This window comes from Streptopelia decaocto (assembly GCF_964273445.1).
Source record: "Streptopelia decaocto genome assembly, chromosome: 7".
NCBI classification, from domain to species: Eukaryota; Metazoa; Chordata; class Aves; order Columbiformes; family Columbidae; genus Streptopelia; species Streptopelia decaocto.
The window spans coordinates 24,885,765-24,909,580 of NC_138661.1; the positions used below are offsets into that span (position 1 = coordinate 24,885,765).

The 23,816-nt window shown below is 50.2% G+C and overlaps 1 protein-coding gene across 1 annotated transcript; it reads right to left on the reverse strand.

Moving 5' to 3' along the window:
* Positions 1 to 20,459: 20,459 nt before the first annotated feature.
* On the reverse strand, positions 20,460 to 23,207 carry FOS (Fos proto-oncogene, AP-1 transcription factor subunit). The gene is made up of 4 exons (XM_082059218.1): positions 22,905 to 23,207; positions 22,194 to 22,439; positions 21,968 to 22,075; positions 20,460 to 21,851 (listed from the first exon to the last, which is right to left on the reverse strand). The coding sequence occupies exons 1-4, from the start codon at positions 23,043 to 23,045 to the stop codon at positions 21,243 to 21,245; spliced, it is 1,104 nt and encodes a 367-aa protein (XP_081915344.1). The 5' UTR covers positions 23,046 to 23,207; the 3' UTR covers positions 20,460 to 21,242.
* Positions 23,208 to 23,816: the final 609 nt, after the last annotated feature.

Below are 23,816 nucleotides of genomic sequence, written 5' to 3' on the forward strand. Positions count from 1 at the left end.
CTGGAAATGAAGGCACTCTCAGGGATCGTACTAGTTGCAAAGCAAATTTAAAAACCATAATCACTCACGGCCTGATCTCTAAAAGGCAGGAGTCCAAAGCAACGTGAAAAACTGTGCATGCAGCTGCTTGCTTAGTTGACACATGCAGCTACCATTATTGTCTGCACAAAGAAACACTTTGATAGGAGAGAGGGGAAGATTCTGGCCCAGCCTCTGTGGCAAAAGCCCTTTGGAAAAGCAGGTCCATGCTGAACCATGCAGACTTGGTAGTGATGGTGTGCGACCCCGGTTTTAAAATAAAAAAATTCTCCAGCCATTCGTTTAGTAAGGAAGCACTGCAGATTATTAGTAAAGCTGAAAGAATTTGTTTAGATCCCTGCTGTGTTTCACTGTGAATGTTTATTTTCTTTCAGCACTTAATTCAGCTTGGACAATGACACCAAGCTAATTAGTATCACATTTGTCCATACTTTTAAGACCTTCTCCTTTGCAGGATTTCATGGCTGCAATAACAAGGTTATAAACATGATGAACAAAGGCACATCTGGGTTTTTGGAGAAAATCTTCGCTTGGTCGTTATTTTTTATCATCAAGTGAATTCAAGTTTGCTGCTACCTAAAGTTTACACTGGAGGGACAAAGCTGACCTGATCATGTTTCCTTCCAACAAAAAATTACAACTGATGCCTAGCTTAGGAAACTGAAAAGCTTGGAAGAAGAAAAGCTCTTGCAATCAGAGGAAGAGAAATCAGCTCTGACATGTTACAAAATAATTTTTAATGCCTTACTACTTGAAGGCCAGCAGTATACTTGATGCTTGGAAGGGCACCAAATGCCACGACCCAGCAACATCACTCCTATCTATGCTTCCTGTTCAAGATAGCACACTCAGGGTCTCTGAAGGATGGTCTGTTAATGATCCTTTTCAAAAAAGTATTTGGATTCCTTACAGGACACTCTCAAACACAGAAGTTTGGGGATAGCCTGGACAAACAATGCCCTGGAGGAGTACGTGAAGCTCCTTTCTGCATGGGCAGTTCTGTCTGAAAGTGCAGCTAAGCACTGGTTCAGTGCTAAACTGCTGGTTTTCTGGGGATGCAGCAAGAAGCACAGGAGGCCCAGATCCATCACTGGCTACAAGTGCCTCTCTCAGTACCACTTAAGACAGAACCTGAGCAGCAGAAGGAGCTGGGTAGCAGCACGCTCGAACTCAGCTGTTTGTGTTGCCTGTACTGGCATCACCACCACCACTGGCAGAGGCAGTGGCACAGCAGCCTGGGTGCTGAGCCCTGCGTCACTTTGCGGGGTCTTGGGTTCACCCTGCCAGGGACCTATCACTGCTGGGGGACTTCTGGAGCAGAGATGGGCTTCAGCTACCACATTGCACCCTCAAAGTGCCAATGTGGATCAGGCTTAGCCCAAGTAATTCCACAAGACAATGATGTTCTCAGCTGCCTGCTTCTCCCTGGACCCACACCAAGGGGATGTAATCCCCATAAAAGCCAACATCACACCTTCCTGCCCTCCTGCAATTACTCTGTACCAATTTTATTTTCTCTCTGCTTCCTTCCCACATTCTGCCCCAGCTTCCATGTCTCATCTTCAGTAATTACTACTGATGAACAGTCCTGTTACCCATCAACACGAACCTTTTGAAGAGTAAAAGCTCCATATAGCTGGATCACAACCAAGCAGAGATCTTACATTGCATACTTGCAAAATCCAGGGACCCATCAATTGCTGCTCTCACTACACACATCACAAGAGCTGATCCATGCACTGGCAACAGCTACCTGCCTGTATACCAGCATGCTGGGGCTGCCACTGCTATTGCTTCACCATGTTCCCTGGTGCCACAGCTCTGGCCAAATCACACAGCTGAGCAGGTTACTTACAACAGCAGTTGGGTTGGCAGGTCTCACCCACTGGTAGCGCAGCCTCAGGGTGATGGGCTGCATGGGCAGACGAGTCCAGGTACATTTGTAACAGCTGAGACTGGGGTAAGTTGGAAACAAAGCCTAACCTGAACGTCACAGCGGTGATAATCTGCTGAAACTCTAGAAAAAAAGGTCCTGCTGCCTTGCCTGAAACCCCCTAAATCTTCCTCCTCTGCTGAAGGCTAAAATAAAGAAGAACAAGAAAGTGGGTTCCCTATAGTAGAGGGTAAGAGACAAAATTCCCCAAAGAAAAAGTGCAGTATTTTCCACACTGGTGGCTGTCTCATCATGGAAAGACATCTGAGACACTTCATTAGTCACTGCCTGCAGCTGGCCTCCTCGAACATGTCCCCAAAGCAGTAGAGTCCAAAAATACAATGAGAAAAGAGGAATCTCTGTATCTCCTCAAAAATGTAGAAATAACTGGAGTAGCAGTCTAGATGCCAGACAAATAATTTTCTTTTTATATTTTACAGGCCAAACTCTGACCTCTTCTCCAGTGCTATTTTCGTCTGTCAATAACTCATCCAGAACAGGGGCCAGGTCCAGACCTGCACTACTAAAAAAGCTCAGAAGTCATTTTTTCAAGCAGGTGTCTTTACTAGTAAGTCCAAATCCTGCAAATAATTTAAAGCTGTTGGTTCTCACTGGAGCTTCTCTCACAAGCTTGGAGATGCACTGGTAAAGCAGCCCATATGCTGAAAGCTAGGCTGGATGTCCATACTCAAAGCCCTGCCAACTGTCCCCATAACACGGGCTGCATATCTTCACTGGCAGGGTAAACAGAGACCACTGGGAGAAGCCAGAAAGATGGAAAAAGCAGGAGAGATGAAAACAGCTACTGCAGTGCCTAAGCTATTTTTTGCAACTCTAACTTTTATTAAAATGTTAAGAAACACTAAGGTACAGGACAGATATCCCCCTTTCAAATCTGCCGCAGACCCCAGTCTGCACATACAGCATCAATCAGTACACGAGATAAACAAAAATGCCAAGTGAAGTATGCAAAATGGCTCAGTATCTTTTCTGAACTCTGAAAAAGGGCAAAATCATGATGCTAGAGTCTCTTAAGCTCCCTGGCATTCTGTGGTTCTTATCTGTCATGCACTCATAAGTCCAAAATCAATCAATAAAGCTGGACTTGGCCAGCTCAGGCAAAGACTGCATGTGAGAGTTCTGCCCTGGGAATCATAGAATCATTTAGGTTTCAAAAAACCTAAAAAAAGATCATCAAATCCAACCATAAACCAAACACTGCTAAGTCCACCACTAAACCCTGTCCCTAAGGGCCACATCTACACATCTTCTAAATACTGCCAGAGATCGTGACTCAACCACCTCCCTGGGCAGCCTGTTCCAGTGCTTAACAACCCTTTCTGTGAAGTTTTTCCTAATATCCAATCTAAGCCTCCCGTGGAGCAACTTGAGGCCATTTCCTCTTGTCCTATTACTTGTTACTTGGGAGAAGAGACCAACAGCCTCCATGCTACAACCTCCTGTCAGGTAGTTGTACACAGCGATAATGTCTCCCCTCAGCCTCCTTTTCTCCAGGCTAAACAGCCCCAGTTCCCTCAGCTGCTCCTCACAACTTTTTCTCTAGACCCTTCTCCGGCTTTGTTGCCCTTCTCTGAACCCTCTCCAGCACCTCAGTGTCTTTCTTGCAGTGAGGGGCCCAAAACTGAACACAGGATTCGATGTTCGGCCTCACCAGTGCTGAGTACAGGGGGATGATCCCTTCCCTAGTCCTGCTGGCCACACTATGTCTGACACAAGCCAGGATGCTGTTGGCCTTTCTGGCCACCTGGGCATGCTGCTGGCTCATATTCAGCTGCCATTGACCAACACCCCAGGTCCTTTTCTGAGAGGCAGTTTTCCAGCCGCTCTTCCGAGCCTGTAGCGGTACCTGGGGTTGTTGTGACCCAAGTGCAGGATCCAGCACTTGGCCTTGTCAAACCTCATACAATTGGCCACGAGCCAACAAGCCAGCTGGTCCAGATCCCTCTGGAGGACCTTCCTACCCTCCAGCAGATCAACACTCCCACCCAACTTGGTGTCGTCTGCAAATTTACTGAGGGAAGGAGTCTCCAGAGCCAGCCAGACCTATCAGAGCAGCCAGATGACTTTGCAAGGGGGAAGCAAGACCCTGTTTTCTACAGCAGGTGAATTCACCTTTCCTGGCAGTCAATCCACAGTCAGCTCTTGTGCGACTGTTCCACCCTGTGACTGGTATAAGGACAATTTCTGTAGAGCCAAGCCAAGCTGCAGAGCACACTGACAGAGCTGACAGGAGGCAGCTGCCAGCCCTTGTGTTTTTCCCAGGTATGGCAAAGTGCAGTGAGAGGGCTTGCTGGCTCTGTCCATCCCAGGAGCTGCAGGCCTGTGCCCTGGCAATGCTGGGCAGCTCTGGCTCCAGAAACGCCAACACGCTCCAGGAGCCCAGGCCACACCGTCAGCCCGAGTCCCCCTGAGCAGCTCGCCAAGGCGGAGTTGTCCCAGCCTCGCACCAGCCGCCAGCTACGCCGGGGCAGCCCGGCTGCAGAGGGTCCGTGACGCCGCCCGGCTCCCCCGCCGCCTGCCCGCTGCCGGGAGCGGGTCCGGCCGGCTGCCCCCTCTACCGGCCGCAGCTCGCAGGCGCCGCCGTCACCACCGCGTGGCGGGACTCCGTGACGCCACTTCTAACGCTAAAATGGGCTGAAAGAGGATGCGGGGTGTCTCGTTTCAGACCGCAGCGCTGTAGCCACGGCCTGGGCACGGCGCTGTGGAGAGCTGCTAACACCGGCACCTCCAGCCAGGCCTCCCTGCCTCACCCCGCTCCCACCCGGGCCAGGAGTGCTCCTGCAGGCAAGAGATTTTCCTTCTGCCTGGTTTCCCTCTCCGGAAGAGCAACCCTCCGCAGCCTCAGCTGTATCAGACCAAAGACACTGCTTTTGTTCTCACAATCACTGCAGGCTCTTAGCTTTTGTCAACAAATCTTCGTGGCAGAGTACTCATCAAGCACAAAACCAGCGTGATTTGCTAGAAAATAAAGGCCTGGAGTTCACGTAAAGAGCAGACATCCTGCCATTGGACCAAGTGTATTCATTTTGGTAGGACAGCCTTCACCAGCACAAACACTAAACCTCCACTTAGGTACCTATAATGCCCCCAGTGCTTTGCAGCTGCAAAATAGGATTCAAGGAGCTACCAGAAAGGAAACAGGGCAACAAATATTTCAGAGAAGGCAAGGGAAACAGTGATGAATCTTTTTCCTGGTGAGCTAACACCCATTACTTGATCAGCTCCAACTTTCTGCAGTGGTGGGGCCCCATACAGGTGTACAGCACTCCCTGCAGCTTGCAAGCCATGGTCACTGCAGGACAACATGGCTGTGAAACACATGTTATCAGCCTCAACACAAAAAGATTTGCCTTTTTCCTCACCCCCTTCTCCCACAGTAACTTCCAGATGCAGTTAATGGCAGAGTCAGTTATCTGGAAATGACTCGTTGCGGTTTCAGGCTGATAGATGGGACTCACTGGTAATCGTTCCCTCCCTCTCTCCATTAGTACTCCTCCCTCCAGTTACCAGAAAATGCAGCAGTGCTCCCTTTTGCCCGCCCTCTCTCCTCCCTCCAGGCTACTCCTTTGGAGAATTGGCTCCACAGCTGGATTGTAAAATAATCCAGCTGTTCCTATGACAACGTGCTGGCAGTGGGCAGCGATGACGCCAGCACAGCGTTGGCCCATTCACTACCAACACCCAACTCTGTTTGTTTTGGTTTGGGATGCATTTGTTTTTCTATGCGGGCAGCTCTGCTGAGTACATTTCTGAAGGCCGGAGGGGCAGGAGGAGCCACAATCCCAGAGACGCCAAGAAAGTTGCTGGCTCTGTGATTTACAATTTTTTTTTTTTTTTCCCCAGCCCCATCTGATGTCACGATAAAAACCCCTCCAGCAGTCCTGCAGCTGCACACAGTCTTTGCAAGACTTGATCCAGAGCCTGAGTTGAAAGGCACACTGCAAGAAGGCTTTCATAAAAAGAAAAATAAATAAAAGTAAAAATAATAAAAATAAAAATGCATATTGGGTAGAATCAATAGGGGCCATGCAAACTTTATTTTAACGTCTTGACTGTCAGCAGAAGGATTACAGTGCAGAGGGAAGCAAAGGAAAAACCTGTTCCTTGTGCAGCATTAGCCAAACATGGCAGGACTCATCCTGCCTCTCCTTTGGTAGGTGCTAGCTCATGTACCGAGGGATTTGGGCAGAGCAGGAGCAGAAGGACCGTACAACAGGTTTAGCAAAAGGAGAAGGCTCCTCAGGTACTGCAGCTATGTGATCTCCTCAGCAAAGCCCACTCCTGCATCTTTGACATCATTCTGCAGACACCATCTACAGCTCTGCAACTCCAACGGCAGTGCTCCCAAAGGGAAGGGCAGGAATGTGCTTGACAGTCCACAGGAGAGGAAGACAACTTCCCTGGGACAAATACCCTTCACAAGGAAACTCAGCACAGCAAAATGCCCCTGCTCCCAGCATCAACAAAAAGAGAGACAGCATTTGTTACTGCCCGTACAGTTCACTATGTCTCCATTTTTATTCTGAAGGTCTTGAGAACAAAGCAGGGCATGTAAGAGGGGCAGGACTCTGTAGCTGTGTAACTACTAACATACTGTTTCCTTTCAAACCCAGGTAATTAACCATCATTACAAGCACAACAGTGGCCATTTCTATTGTACAGCTGACTGCAATGACCAGGGCTCCCACTGTTCTGCTTCCAACATGCTGAATGTTAGCAGATAGGGGTGAAGAAAGATGGTCCTCAGTGAGAAAATAAGTATATCTGTTATGTTGTTTTTGAAGAGAGACTTCCATTGGCCACTCTGGACAGGACATAAATGGAAAATTAACCCAAGCAAGTGCAACAAAGTGAATGTATCTCAAACTACACAGGATTCATTCTCTGATGTGGCATGGTGAGCAGCTGGACACAGCAAACTCTCAGGTACAAGGGAAGCCAAAAGATCAGATTAACTTAAACCTATAGGTGCTTCTTTGACGAGAGCAAGGAAATAAAAACAACTAGGAGCATGACTTTCTGGAAGTGCCTTAGAAATTGCAAACCCAACAAAGCGCTGCAGTACCTATATCACATAGTGGTCAGATGGGTTTGGAGAGACCTTTACAGGCTCAGGAAGATACGCTTTCTAATGCTGTCCCTGGCATGTCTCTTACACTGCTGCTTCGGGGTGAGAGACCTTTACAGGCTCAGGAAGATACGCTTTCTAATGCTGTCCCTGGCATGTCTCTTACACTGCTGCTTCGGGGTGCCTCCCCTCCACATCTCCCCACAGCCATTTCCAACTTGCCCTCAACATCTGTCCCCTGCCTACTCTTCAACCATGTAAAAGTCCCATCCAACAGAGACAGCAGCAGCAACAGGTCAGTGCTGGGTTCAGAAGCCTTTGACTTGCCTTCCCTCTGCCACTGTGCAAGGGGTGAAGACAAGCTAACTTTTGAGAAACAGCTGCAGTGCTGATGCTCACAGAGCTGAAGGCTCTACTGTACACTTTACCCAAACTCTTATCCAGCTCTTAACTCTCAACTCTTAACTTCCCTCGCCACACAGAGATTTCTATTCTGGGTTTAAAAGACCACAAATAAATGTCACGAGTCATATGTGGCACGAGCCATATGTGGACAGGGCTTTTTTTCTTGCTATCCATTTCTGGAGCAAGGACTTAAGTAATTTAATAGCAGTGAAGAAAATTTTGAGGTACCTTCTACCACGGCTGTATTTTCCTACCTTTTCATTTACTTTAGAGACCAGCCCAAACATATACACACAGCACAACATTTGAATCCAGCAAGCTCTATGTTCTCTTCTAGATCCAAAAGCCCTTCAGCACCAGTGCCAACTGAACGTCCTCTTGCCAGCACAGTAATTACAGCAAGACACTCCAAAGATCTGGTCTCTGTCAGTTTTTCAGTATTGGGCTCTCTCTCACCCAAGATAGGCTCAGCCCAAGATCTCCCTAAATCCTTCCTGCAGAACACAGCTCAAAGAGTCAAAAAACAGACTTTGCAAAATAAACAAAAGCAAAACTCTTCCCCTGACTAGGATAGCCTGTGGGAGTCCAACCTCCTTGTGTGCTGTGCTTTAGTCTTCAGTACTTTTCAGAAGTGCCAGAACCCAGCCCAACAGTCTCTGCCAGATCCCAAACCCACAATCTCTCTCAGACTTTTTACTAATTCCTTGGGCAAAATCTGATAAGAGGTTGCTGGGGCCCCTGCTCTGCATGGTGTTTACAGGAACAGACCACTCTTTCCAAAGCTTCATGAGGTAAACTAGACTCAATATCAGCACATAGACATATTTGAGAGGATTAAGAATAAGATTTCATCAGAAGCTATTTCAATTATCAGACTGCACAGCAGATAAACAGCAAGGCAAAGGACTCTGACAGCAAGTCTGGCCATGTATCAACAACCATGAAAAGTCTACCTGCCTACCTGGTCCTGCCCCGGGAAGCACCCTTGTGAGGCTGGGCAATCGTTGGAAAGCAGATGGGCAAGAGCAAGGAGGGCAGCCTGAGAGTGTCAGTGCAGATGGGATCAGGTGAGTGACTGGGGTAGAGGTTCTGTGGAGGGGACTGGAAGGTCCGTCTGGGGCAGCTGGCAAAACAGGCACTGGGGCTGGAGCATCAGCACTTTGGTTGTGGCTGAGCCAGTAATTTAGATTGACTTTAGTGGGGCTCTCAATGCCATCTCCCCTAGTGTTTGTATTATCAAATTAGTGAGATAGTCACTGGGTACATGAATAATGAGGTTTATTGAAAACTGGCTGGACCACCGAGCTCAAAGCTGATGAGTAGTTACAAAGTCCAAGTGACAACCAGGAGAGTTGAGCAGCATCTCTCAAGGGTCAATACCAGGGCAAATGCTCTGTAATGCCTTTATCAAAACCCTGAATTATGTGACAAAGCATATGGCCACCAAATCAGGGGTAGTGGCTGATATACACAGAGAGTAGGGCTGCTACTTAGAGGAATCCCAATAGGCTGGATAAATGGCTGATAGGAACCTCTTGAAATTAAAAAAAAAAAAAAAAAAAAAAAAAATCAAATGCAAAGCCCCTCACCTGGGAGGGAATAACTCCATGCAACAGTACGGGATGCTACCTGGCTGAGGATCCACTTTGCTGAAAAAGTACTTGGAATTTATCAAAAATTTTCAAATGCAGGGGGGGTACTCTTCCAAGAATGTCTCAAAGATCCTGATTTTTTACTATGAGGGTGGTCAAACACTGGACTGAGTTTCCCCGAAAAGCTGTGGAACCTTTCTTCCCAGCGACATTCAAAACCCAACTGGACAATGCAGTGAGCAACACACTCTTGATCGACGTGCTCTGAGCGGGGGCTGGAGTAATGACCTCCGTGGTCAGAGCACCCTGATTCAATCCTCCTCAACTAGAGCTAGTCCGTTCTGCTTCTCTCCACCAGTGCTCAGCTTCCCGGTGACCAGCAGGGAGCAGTGGAAGGCGAGGAATGAAGACCTACCCACCGGACCAGCAGCATTCCTGCACGGCTGCAAAAACATGCCGGGACTGCCCAGGGCTGCAGTGACGAGTGCCGAGCACCGGGAAGCGGGGCAGGAGCCTGGCCAGCAGAGCGCACTGCGGGATGCTCTTACCGGGACGGGAGAGCCCCGGTGGGGAGCCGGTGACAGTGGCGGCTGTCACGGGGGAGCCGCGGCGACACGACGAGAGGCTGAGCAGCCGCCGGGGAGCGCGGGTCTCAGGAGGGGACTTGCACGGAAACCTGACCGAGGCACAGAGAGGCTGGGGGCGTTTTGTTCAGCTGGGGAGTCATGTGGAGGGGGCTGCCCAGCCGGCTGCCCCCGCGGGTGCCATCCCACCAGCCACATCCCCAGTAACTCCCAAGATTGGCTCGATATTGCTGTGGTAAGCACTGAACATTGCTTGTTGCTTCAAGCATCTGGAGATACAGGGTTCATATTGCTCAACTCTCCTCCTTGATGTCAAGATCTAAACACATGCTTAACAAAAACCGAAATTTAAATTCTTACATAACCACATGACTCCAGGCACTGGGATGATGAAATCCCAAGTAGCACCAAGATTCTTCTACTGACACAGGACCTGGAAGGGGGACTGCCAAAACCCAGCAGACATGAGCAGCCGTGTGCCACTTTACCAGATAGCTTTGCTACAGCTCAGGGTCATGTTCACATTCATCACACAACTGAGCATCGAAGCCACAAATACATTTTCATGCTTCTGTTAGATCCAGTAAGAACTATAGCATGTTGGTTTAAACTATGGCACTTTATCCACAGATGACAACTATGGAAAATCAGACATGTGGGAAAGAAATCCCAGTGGATGGATGTTGTGGGAACCCGAAGACCTGGGTTTAGAGGTGGCTGAGCCTAAAGGCACCGCCTCAGGGGTCTGACTCTTCTGTTGATGCAACTGGCAGAGGTGGCTTCAGGCATTCCCATGCCAGTCTCTCCACCTGCTCTCCTGGACTGGGTTAACACATCCATTCCAAGGGAGGCAGAAAGGAATGTGAACTTCAGCCTTTGTCACTAGGTATTGGGGAGCTCTGCACAAGCCCGTTTCCTTAGTCGCTAGGTTAGCTAACAGCACTGAGGATGGGGAGGGTACACACAGGCTCTCTTTCTGCCACCTGGGAAAACCAACAACCCATGACAGACAGCAAAGATGGTATTTTAAACTGCTAGTCAGATCTGTCAGAGTATGTCATCCAGATCATACATATGCAGAGAGATGTTTCATACATCTAGAGTAGGTCCTTGCCACAAACGCTGTGTGTTACCACTCAGCTGCTTTCACACACACCACCAGTGCGTTACTCTACTTTCCGTGACCAAACTGACACTGCCAATCACTGACTCCATGTACCACATAAGGTGGAAGGGGTCACCTAACCCAACCCTGCTCAAGCAGGGCCACTTAGAGCAGGCTGCTCAGGGTCTCAGACAGTCAAGTTCTGGCAACCTCTAAGCTGGAGGTTCCACAACCTCTCTGGACAACCTGCTCCAGTGTTTGATCACCTTCACAGTAAAATGTTAGGATTTTAGCACACATTTTGAAGAGTTGCCACTCCAAACTGACTTTAGGCAAATCACTTATGCCCTCAATATGCTGTTCCACAGGAGTTTATACACTTCTGTCAGCTACAGGGTCTGCTTCTTCCATTGCTCTGGTATTAGCATTTGACTGATCCTGCAGTAACTTCAGTCATGGACTCAGACCAGCTGGAACTCAACCCTCCCACATAAAAATGTTTGTTGTGCCAATGTAATTTCCCGAACCATTTCATTGAGATGTCAGACAAGTAACTGTGTAGAAGACAGGAAGGAAACAGAATCACATGGATGGGAGCAGAGAAGATAGCAGGACCACACATGTAGATGGATTTAAGCTGTCCTGAAATTGTCGTTTCAGTGCCTCAATTCACCTGGCTATTAAAATGGAATCACACTCTTCACCTGCTTGACGTGGTTCTGTGGGACAGTTAAGTCAGTGAAAAGCTGAGGTTGCCACCTTCAAGGCACTCAGTGACCTGGCACCAGCACATTAAAAAAAAAAAAAAAAAAAAAAAAAGTCACCTGAAACAACAAGATAGACTGTAGACAACAAATCTGACCCTCTAGCACAAGAGTAGATTCTGCAATAATGCAATGCTTGCCTGTGTAGGAGACCCCATTTTCCAAAGACCTGTCGAAATGTGGAGAATGAGCTCCCTAGGGACTAACGCCCTTTCAGTACCTGCCTGTCTAGACTGCAAGCTGTGCTGCTTTCACAGGTAATGCAAACACACTGCAACAAAAAATTGACTGGGGAGAGGAGAGGGGAACAGACCACACACTTGCGTATTAGTCACATTTGAGGTTACTGGGAAAGTACTTAGGTGCTGCTCTGAACAGTTCAGGGTAAGCTGCAGAATAGAACAGAACACTTCAATTATTAGTTCCCATAAGGAGCTCCGAGATCCTCAGGTGGAAATCATATCATAAATACTCTGTCCTCATAAACATAGGTGATTATTTCAGTGCATGATGTATCTTAGAAGGAAATACAAACCTTTGCTTAAGAGTCAGAGCTGGTCGTTACCACATTCTGTGCCTGATCACCTGCAGGGCACAACCTGTCATGCAGTATCCAGTAATTAAGCTATGTTTATGACAAGATTGGAAGCTGTGAGGTCATTCCCCATGCAACTACATGTGCTTTAAATCTGCTATGATAATAATTTTCAAGGCACACAACAGTTCAGGCCTTCAGCAGCAGCCAATGTGTGATGTTACAACAGCAAGTGACAATGTACCACAGAGAGGAAAAATTTTGCAGACTTTGATCATAAAATGGTTTGGAAAAAGGAGATTTTGCTCGGGTTTGGCTGCATGGAGTTATACTCAATTCCACATATGCAGCAAATTGAACTGGTTGGCACTTTGATCACAAACACACAAGCATCGCCAATTCCAGAACTGTCTTATTAATAACTACTCCCTAGAAGGAATCGGCGAATAAGCTGCATTTATTTTTGGCATGAAAATGCTTGCACAGTAAGATGTTTCCTACATTATAGGTTCTAGAAATTATGAAAAAAATATTCAATTTTGAAGTGTTAAAGACCTCATGGCAAAAATTACTTATGTTTACGTTATATGACAGGTTTATTGAGAAGCCATGTGATCCCACTCTGGTGTAATATTTGAGAGTTTTGCACTCCTGTAGTACCTTTCTGCAACAAAGACTAAAGCGACAACAAAAGACATTTCATTAGGAAGGTGATTACAAGTTCACGTCTTGACTAAATGTGCTGCCACTAAGATCCAGAAGCTATACCAAATGAAGCATTTGCCCTTGGTAAGCTCCCTAAAAACATATGGGTATGTACAGTATACATGAAACTTTTCTCAAATAAATGTTCCTAATCGGGAACATACCTTCTGGGTGAGGTAGCTTGTATGAGTATCATTCTGCAGTTCTAAAAGCTATAGAAACCATCCCATCAGCTTGCCATCACCCTAAGCTCACAGACTGCAACAAAGATAAACATTTATACAGTCCTAAAATTATGTTTGGCACTTTGAAGGCAACCAACAAGGCTGATGTGGCCCCTAGTGAATATGAGTTTGACATCCCTGAGCTAGAGTAACATGTTTCCTTGTGTGTTATTTCACTTTATTTGTCTCCAATTAAAGCTATGTATCTACCTTTCAGTGAAAAACATGTTTCCCTTAAATCCCACCTAATATTTAGGATGATCCGGGGGTAGTTTACCACACACTGCAGTCATCAGGATTCCTTTTGGAGCACTGAGCACTTCACATGACCCTTACAGTGAGAGGTAAATCCTTCTCTAAGCTGCCAGACCTCATTTATAGAGTGGTGACAAAAGTAGCATCTGCAATACCAAATGAAGCAGGGCCAGGAACTGCTCTGTGGTGGAAGGCCACGCCACACATCCACACTACACAGCACTTGGCCCATAGTCACCTCTGAACTGCGTGTGGTGTCCCCGTAGCCCTAAGGCATAAGTATTATTTGAGGGGTGTTATTTCAAACACCCAGAATTGAAGAAACAAGAGCTGTGCTGTAGCCCAGAGGGGCAATCTATGGCATGAAGCTGAAGGACTTGTCATATGCCAAAGCACAGAGGTGTGCTTGATAGGATGAAATATGTTAGGATATTGCTGGATGACCCCCCCATTAGAGTGGAGAGAGCCCAGTTTCACAGAGTCTTGCCTCCTCCTCATGGGAAACATGAGCTACACCCAAGCACCATCTTGGAGACCGCTAGCTGACACAGGCCAAAACTGTTTCAGGGACCAGGTTTTTTTACCGTGTAATAGAGCAGGGTAGAAAATCAGCAGTCCAATGCTCAAGCTCACTACCTAACTCCTTTGATTTAACAGCTCAGACCTAGCCAAGGAACCCAGGCTTGTGGCACCTGGAACTTGCTGACAAACAGTAGGGAAAAAAAAAGGAGGGGGAAGGCTGAGACTCTCATGAACAGTTAAAGTAATGAAGAGCTGAATTCTTTGAAAGGCTCAGAGTGAAATCCTTATCTGTGCTGAAACTCCACTCTTGGCTTTGCATTCAACTCTTATGTAATGACAGCAAATTACTTTGGTTTCTCTTCCTTTGTGTCCTCAAGGTTAGTGACACATCATCATTAGGTTACATTACTACTTTAATTCAGTTGCCATACCACATGCTTAAATGCTGTAACAGAGCTTGTCCTTCTTTCTACTGTGCGCTACAAGCAACTGTCGTTCCTCCTACCATTAGAGTTCAAATGCTTCATAGCAGGAATTGCATCATTCTCATCCTGAAGCACCCACTGTGTTTCAGAGCAGTGTCAAAGTTGTGTTTTATTTAAAAACCCCAATAACTTGCTAATATCTGAATCTTGTACATTTCAGTTTATATGATTTAGGACTGACACTGCTACTGTATTTTACCGCCTTTGCAATGCTGCTATCTATGCAAAAAAAATATTTAGTTTTGTAAACAAAACCAGATAAATACTCTGAGTTGTGTTCACTTCCTTTATTCCCTAGCATAAGAAGATACAAGATGGGCTATTTAAAAGGAGCTAAACCCTTGCCAAATGGAAGATGCAATGCAATCAGAATTAAAATGACTCCTTTAAAGTTGCAGCTGGTTGTCTTTAGCAAACAGGATCAAGTTACAAAACATTTGTATGAAAACAGAGCTCAAATATAATCAGTGAAGAAGATCTGAAAATGTTGTTCTGCAGGCCAAAGATGCAGCGGGGGGAAACAGAACAAGAGGTCCATAACTGGAAATAATAAAGATATTTTGTCCACATGATAGTTACGACCTTCTTTTGTTTTCCCACGATATCCTGTTGATATAATATCCATGTCCCTTGTGGTCATCCGCTGCTTCCAAATGAGATGAGTGGTGTTAGTTTCACTTCAGCACCTCACCAGGTCACCAGCCTACCAACTGTCTGGAAAGTCTGCCGGAAGCAGCGTCAAAGAACAACCTTATCAGCAAATGATCTGAACGGATGAGGAGCATGGACAAATGAGATCACATCTTGTGGTAATTTAAACAAATTTCAAATACAATTACAATAAGGAAGCACAGAATAGGAGCAAAAGTTCAGCTAAGTACTTTCAAACCCACACAGGGATAGTCATAGTTGATCAGGTCAAGCACACCTTTTCCCCCTCTCTGCTGTCAGCCAGAGTCTTCTGACACTACCTGACAGCAACCACACGAAGCAGGCTGTGAGGACAAAGACAGGGTGTAGTGCTGCCTCCCCACAGTATTCTCCAAGGCCCCAGAAATGTACAAAAATCAGGACTTCCACAGCAAAATGAGTTATTTTTGTAATTAATAGTCCTCATTAGCTTTTTCTTACGTGCATTTTCAAGACTGCTTTTCAGGTCAAAAAAAACCCTTGTAGTATTCACAAAATCATGCAACAAGGTTTTCCACAAGTAATAACAATATGGAGTGAGCAACCTCATCAAGTTTGGGTTTATTCCATGTTTTTCCCAAGTTTCATTCGATGCACATCATTCTTATGCTGAAAGAAACCTGCCCTCATTCATGTCTCTGTAAAGCCCCTGAGTGTTAGTTGTTTCTCACCCAGAAGCTGTTTCACACCTCACATCACCTATTCAATTCTCAGCACCTCTCACAGTGCTCTATGTCCTTCTGAAGATCAGAACTGCACACAAAGTATGGGCACATGGTGGATTTAGCCCATGCCATAATAATGCTCTCTGCTTTGTTCTCTAGCCCTTCTTTCTTACTTCCTAACATTGGATTTATTCATTTACCAAGCCTTAAGCTGAGGTTTTAACAGAATTGTTATTATTATGCCAAGATCTTGTTCCTAAGAGATAAATCAGCTTCTAGGCTGTTCCTGGATATTTGAAGTTTGGATTATCTCCCATTTAAAACACTTTACATTTATCTGTGTCAAACTGCATCACCCATTCACTTTGTATTGTGAAGTTTTACTAAAGTTCCTCTCAGACCACAGGCTCCAAATCAGATCCTTGTGGAACAGCACATATTGACTCCTTCCATCAGGAAAATATTTTTTGCCCTTACAGCTACTTGTCTTTAACCCAGCATCATCTACCCATGTGAAAACTTTCCCCTCTTACTCTAGTTTCTTGAGGCTTTTGCTGCTAGATATTATTGAATGCTTTTTAGAAACCCAAAGAGATCACATGAGCTCTCCACATGCTTTGCCAACTCGTCACAGGACTCCAAGCGACATCTGAGGCCAGGACTCCTCTTTAGAAAAGCTCTGCCACCTCTCCTGGTCCACCATTCCCACCACACACATCCACTAGTTCGCCTTTTAAAATAGTTTTATTTAACTTGCCTGGTACAGTTAACAGGCTAATTGCTCAGAAGCACTCCAGAACTTTTCTAGTGACTTTTTTTTTTTTTTTTAATTGGCATATTAACTATCTTCACGTTCTCTGTTATCAAAGCACTTCTAAATGAGATGTTACACAAAACCATTAGTAAGCAGCTCAGCTATTTAAATCTTCCCTTAGAACTCCTGGATGAGCATCATGCAGTGCAACTGTTCAGCACTTTTTATATCTTTAATTATCCTTTATATGGACACTTCAGCTTAACACATACCCTCTGATAAATCTGTCACAAAACCAAGTATAAGCACAGGAATCTTCTTAACTTCCTCTACAGTGAGTGTAGAACAAAAATACTAATTTATTCTTTTCTAAAACCTTATCTCCTCTGAACAACTCATTTATTTTTGACTGTCCACTGGCGCGGATGACTTCTTTGGCAGGATTCCTGTTCTATTTTGACTGAGAGCAGGAGTCAGATTTATTGGCAAAGTAACAACAATACAATGAAAACCAGCAGAACAAGTATTCAGGGATACACATACCCGGACACCTGCTACACTGAAGTCAGGTTTCATAGGGTAGCTCTGACACTGACAGTGTAATTGTTCACTTTCACTTAATTTCACATGGCAATGAAAGCTAGTTCTTATTATGCGTTTTTTTTAAGTTTAATTATGTAATCTTCGATTTTCCATCATCACAGCTATCAGGGAGATTTGCAGGTGGAAAGGCAATGCTAGGGAAGCCCAATCTAGGAGAGCGAGAGGTATGAGCTGTTACCTGTGAATCCGCCCAGTATTCAATGCCCAGCACTACAGGGAGCCAGGGAGGCTTCCACCCCTTCTCCTGACACATCACCCCCCAAAGCGGACAGGAGAGCTGGAGAAGGAGTAACGGAGCCCAGGCAGCCCGGTCAGCCCACCCCAGGGGCCCACCTGCCAGGAGCCCCACACGGAGCTCAGCCACGGGCTCCATGCCTTCCGCAGCCCGGGCACTGAGCGGTGTCCCCAGCTGTGGGGACGGGGAGGGCCGGGCGGCCCGGGCGAGGCTGACGCCCAGCTCCGCGCGCCCCGGCCGTTGGACCAATGGCCCAGCCCTCGCGCGCCCCCCTCCCTTCTGGAACCTTCCCGCCCCCGAGCCCCACGGGCCAACCGAGACCCAGCAGCGACCACGGGAAGAGGGCGCCGCCGCTTTGCCATATATGGGCACGGCCGGAAGTACTTGCGTCACGGCGTTGGCTCGCAGCGTCTCCGCGGGGAGCGGGACGTCACGTCCCTGACGCGCCCGCCGCGCGGCACCCTGGCAACCAAACAGACAACACGGCGGCGGGCGCGCAGGCGCGGCCCGGGGCGGCGGGGGAGGCGGCGGCCCCCGCAGCGCCGACCGGGCCGGAGAGGGTGGTGGGGCGCCGGGTGACCCGCCCGGCCGCCCGAGGGGAGAGCGACTGTGCCTGCGGCGGGGTGGGCCTGGGAGCGCCTGCACCGCCCCCGCAAGCACGGAGGGTCCCGGGGAAGGCCCCGCTCTGGGTCTCTCCGCCGTTCTCCCGGCTCAGTGACAGAGCCCCACGGGGTCGCGCGGGGGCTGGCCCGACGCTGCGAAGCTCCGCGGTGAATTCAGGTATCGGCAGCGGTGCCAGCTCCGGCCCCCGCGCCCAGCCCTCGGGCCTGCGGGGAGACGGGCCGCCGCGGCGCGGGGCCGGAGCGCTGAAGAGGAGGGGTGGGGGCGGCGTGCGCAGGAGCGTGTCGACACGGCAGCCTCTGTCAGCACCGAAACAGTTCTGGACCCGCAGCACCCCCCTGTGTCTGGGGTTACTTTGCCAGGCAGGCCATCTTTGTTCTACTATAAACATGTTTAAGGCTCTTCACGTTGTTTTACAGCTCTACGTTTTGTAATTTATAATAACGATTCCACTATTCCTTGCGTTGTGTTGCAGTTTCATTTCTAAGAATTAATTACAGTACTGCCCTCAATGGGATCAGGAGCACAGGAGGTGTCAGAAATAATGTGAGCATTACCTGCTTGTCTTATCTCATTCCATTGTTTTGTTTCACAAAGCTTTGTACTGATATCTGTGTGATGTATCAGATACAGTTTATAATTGAAGCACATGCATGCAATCCATTCCAAGCAGAGATTGATGTGTTACTCCCTCTCATGGCTCTGTTGAAGTTAGTAGAAAGATTCCCACTGATTTAAGTGAGATTTCACTACTGCATTCTCAGATGCGAGGAAGCAGATAAATCATGTCCATGACAAGCCATAAATTTTGTGTAGTACATTGTGAATTCTAGATCATCCCTGGCTGAAGGCAAGGAGTAGGGCTGGAGCCTGGGGTTAAACATGATGTGTCTCATGTAGTGCCACCCCTGAGTTTGACATAATCGCGTAACAAATGCAAAACCTGACACACTTGGCACTTGCTGCTGTTGGAAATAAAAAGCCTCAGTTAGGCTGCAGGACTGCCATCTCTCAGAATTCAGCTCTAGATTTTGCTTTAACTTGTCCAGTGATCATTAGAGATGACTGAGCCAGGATCGCTCTACCTGCTTTGGGGGAACTGTGTGATATTTAGGACTCTCTAAACCCCTGTCTTTTCTGCTTCTGTGCTGAACATCTGGTGATTTCAACAGCATGTATGAGTGCTCAGAGAGCTCTCAGTTCTTCAGCTCTGAACCTGATGGCCTTTCAGCAGAAGGCACGTTGTGATTCCATATTTACTGACTTCACAGGATTACTTGTCACAGTCTCACTCTCTTGCAGCTACACCTACATGACTGCTTCAGGGGTCAGCACTACTGTGCATTTGCTGTGCCTGGGCGTTGCCCTTGTGAACTCAAGTGGTGATATCAAAGTAGCTGCTTCTCAGTGGGTGGCATCTCAGTAGCAAGTGGGGTCATTCTTCGTCAGTTGTCAATGCTGCCTCCAGCTTAATGTTGAAAGATGGGAAGCTGTGTGCATATTTGCTTTTTCACAGGGCTGGCCTTGTTGAGCAAGCTATGAAGCAGCAATTGAGATGAGATACATCCTGTGTGTGTTCTGATTAGGGAATGGGTGAAGAAAGCAGAGCCCGCTGCAGTGACCAGGAAATGTGGAGTTACACAAACCCAGCCCTGAACACCAGAGAAACCTCTAGCCTGCAGAGATTGCCTGAGAGCACAGCATCAAGGTGGCCTTCAGCTGGACACACGTGCCAGTGCAGGTGGCATCTTTACCTTCACCTTGAGAAAGGTGAAGAGCTGGAGGCCATCAGAGAGGTGGTGCTGCTCTTGTGGGAATGTTCCTGTGTGGGCATCATGGACAGAGCAGAGCTCTGCACACAGGGGTGGCCTGTCCCTGCTGCTGCCCTGACAGAGGGGCATGCACTTCACTGCACAGGGAGCAGGAATGACAGGGTAGCAGCCTCTAAACTGACTGGGGCAGGAGAGGCCATGTTGCACAGAGCCCCAGGAAGGACGCATTCCCAGAGCATGTGGGCTGTTTGCTGTAACTCAGCTCATTCAAGGACTAGGCTAGCTTTAATAGAAGCTGAGGGGCAAGGGCAGTATTTTGCCTTATACCATTCAGCCAAAAGCAAGAAAGAAGTGCATGAGCATTTTTCCTCCCCTCATGGCCAAAAGACAAATATGCTGTAGCTGCTCCTAGGGGTGCCAGACCAAGCACAGGGGTACCAAGAGCCAGGGTGCATGTCTAGCCTCTCCAGGCACAAAGAAGTTGGGCCGCTAGGTATATGTAAACCATTTAGTGGGCCCCAGCCCACAGCTGGCCTCCTCGATTCAGAGGCATGAACTCATGTGACCCTTTTTACCTCCTTTCCAGTGAGGCCTCCAGCTTGTCACTGAAAGGCCACAGCAGGTGGCATGCAGAGGCACAGGAGAGGACCAGCCTCAGATCAGATGGGGAAGGCATGACCCTGCTGCCCACCAGGCTGAGTGAGAAGGGTGTAGACAGAGCCAGCCCTGAGGTCTGGCCTTAATGGTGTTCCCATCCTGATGGCTGAGGCAGCTAACACTAGTCTGCAGTTTACAAAGCCCAGTCTAAATTAAAGGATAGGGAACCCCTTTAGGGTCACAGGGAAGTGAAGCAAAAAGGTAATACAAGGACAGCTCCAGTAGTCAACTTAAATGCTTTTATTGACAATGTCTCTGAACAATAATAAGCAAACAATGCTTAAGTTTCATCCAAATTCACTTTCCACATGTCAAAAAAGACCTCAAGGTAGAAAAAAATAAAATAAAAATATAAATATCTGAGAATCCATCTTAATAAATAAATTAAAAACACAATAAAAACGTTTTCATGGAAAACTTATGTCAGAACATTCAGACCACCTCAACAATGCATGATCAGTAAAGTTACAATGAACATCAATGTAGAACTACAGTACATGGATATAGCTAGTTATCTACCTACTAGAAAATAAAAGAGTCTCTTTCCCCCCCACGTAGGATGGGTCATTGCTAAGTCATTAGAACACAATATTGCCAGGAACACAGTAGTTATTGTTAATCAGCTGCACTAGATACAAGTTGGAGATACCCAGCACCAGGTTAAATTCCAATCATTTAAAACCAAGAGATTAATTAGTTAATGCTAGTGATACTAAGGAGGGGAGGGAGTCACCTACCCAGCCATGTGGGACATGCTACAGACTACCAGCTCTCATGGATGGGCCATTGGGGATGAGACAAACTCCATGCGATTTGCTACATCTCTGGAAGAGGTACGAGGCCTCAGCGCGGGGAGCTCTGCCAGGCCCCGGGGCACCAGGCCAGATGGGGGGTGGCGGTGGTGGGGCCCTCCCCAGGCCCAGGGAGCCCCATGGGGCACAGCGGCAAGTCCGTGGGGGTGCACGGGCAGGGGAGGGGGCCCGGCAGATCAGTCAGTGCTACAGCCCCTCACAAGGCCAGGAGGGTGGGGGAGCTGAGGGAGTCAGACGAGGGCTCATTGCTGCTGCTGCCCTTCCGGTGCGCAGCGGCACAGCTGGGGAAGGCGTCCGCCTCGGGGTAGGTGAAGACGAAGGTGGAGGTGTAGGTGCTCGGGCAAGGGGTGCAGGTCACCACAGGGGTGCAGAGAGGCTCCAGCTCACTGCTGGTCCCGGCGCCCAGCGACTCCCAGTCCGACGCGTAGAAGGAGGAGGCTCCAGGCAGGTCCATGTCAGGCACGGAGCGAGAGGCCTCCCGTGGCCCCGCAGAGAAAAGCAGCTCGTCGAAGGGCTCAGCCTTGAGCTCCAGCCCGCCACCGCTGGTCTCCTTAGGCTGCACGGCCGGCGGTGCCTCAGCCATCAGTGGCAGGGTGAAGGTAGGCTCCTCGGGCACAGGGGGACTGGAAGTGCCCAGGTCCAGCGCCGTGGCAGCCGCCAGCTCCTCAGAGAAGCGCAGCTCCTCGGGCATCTTGCAGGCGGGCCGGTGGGCTGCCAGGATGAACTCCAGTTTCTCCTTCTCCTTCAGCAGGTTAGCGATCTCTGCCTGCAGCGCAGACTTCTCCTCCTCCAGCTGGTCGGTCTCCTGCAGAGCAAGTGGGGCTGTCAGCCAGGGCCAGCATCAACCCCGGCTGGAGTACCGCCAACTCGCCACCCTCCCTCCTTCTGGCTAACCTCCCCGGCCTCCCGGGCAGCACTTACCGCCTGCAGCGTGTCGGTGAGCTCCCGCCGCCGGTTGCGGCACTTGGCCGCTGCCATCTTGTTCCTTTCCCGGCGTATCCTTCTCTTCTCCTCCTCCTCCGGGGACAGCTGTGGGCACAGAGAGGCCGCTCAGTCCCGCCGCCAGCCCAGTGCCTCCTGGCCGAGACACCCCGCCGGCCTCGCCCCGCCCTCCACATCTCCCCCAGTAACCCCGTTGCCCACTCACCTGCTCGACTTTGCCCCTGCGGCCGATGCTCTGCCCACGGCCACCCGGCGTCTTCAGCACTGCGGGGCGGGAGTAGGCGGCGGGTGCGGGCGCCGGCACGCCGTAGGGGTGCCCGCGGCTCTGGGAGGGGGCCACGGAGGAGATGAGGGTGGGCTGCACGAGCCACTGCAGGTCGGGGCTGGTGGAGATGGCCGTCACCGTGGGCACGAAGCTGGAGCTAGAGACGGCCAGGTCGGTGCAGAAGTCCTGCGGGGCAGAGGAAGTGGGGGGCTGCCGTCAGCGGGGCACCCGGACCGCTCCCCGCCACCCCCGGGGCCGCGCCGGCCGCGGCGCCGCGCTGCCAGCGCCGGCTCCACACGAGAGAGGCCTGTTATAAATATCTCTGACGTCTGCGCTGACGCAGACGCTGCTCCGGAGTCTCCTCAATGAACTCGCGTTTTATCAATGAAGCCGCTTTACACACCCGCCGCAGAGCGCGGCCCGGGCCACGACTCCCCCCGCCCGCCCCGCCACGGCACCGGACCGCTCCCCCCGCCCAGCCCCCGGCCCGGGGGCAGCCGCCACGGCCTGGGCTCCCCTGCCCTCCTCGGGGGCACCGCCGGGCCCCGCGCCGCCCGCTCTCGTCCGGCGGTCCCGTCCCGTCCCGTCCCCTCCCCTCCCGGGCGCTCCCGCCCCGCGGCGGGGGCGCAGCCGGTGTGCTCGGCGCCTCACCTGCGGGTTGACAGGCGAGCCCATGCTAGAGAAGGAGTCCGCCGGGGAGGGGTAGTAGGTGAGGCTGTCCCCAGCCGGGGAAGCGCTGCTGCAGCGAGAGGAGGGCGCCTCGTACTCTCCAGTGAAGCCCGGGTACATCATGTCGTCTCGGTGCGCACAAGCTGGCGGTGCGGTGATAGCAGAGCGCCCTTGGGGATGAGGCGAGGAGGGGGCCGGCTGCGTGTGTCCCTCTGTCCGGTCCGCGCCGCGCGTCTCTGCGCTCCGCCGCCGGGGCTGCCTCTGCTGCTGAGTACCGCGCGGCGCCTCTCCCTTTAATACCCTCTCGCCGACGTCACTGGGGACGTGCCACTGGCGCCCGCGGGGGGGCCGACCGCCGCGCGTCAGCCCTGCACCACCCCCGGGGCGGCCCTGAGCGCCGTCCGCCGTCGCCTGCCGCGGAAGAGAGACGGGACGAGGTGCAGGAGGCGGTCGCTGAGGCGGGGAGAATCCCGCGGGCGGCGCCGAGGTGGGGGGCGGTGGCCGGATCCCCCCCCCGCGCGGAGTGGTACGGCCTCCTCGGGAACCCACTGACGCAGATATCCTTATATGGGATACATCCTGTGCGAGGGGGCGTGACTGACGGGAAGCGCTCCAGGCTGCAGCCAAGTGCGGCGGGCAGCGCGCGGGATGGGATGGGACGGGACGGGACGCGACGCGACGCGACGGGACGGGACGGGACGCGGCGGCCTCTCCCCACCCCCACGCGTGGCGAGACCCCGCCGGGGGCCCCGATGCACCAACGTTGCCCCCGCAGGTGCCGTCCCGCCGCAGGCGACCCCCTCCCCGGGAGGGGGGCGGGCGGCGACACCGCAGTTAGACGGGGCTCCCGCGCAACCCCGTCGCGGAGGAAGGTGCTGCAAAGGAGGCGGCAAA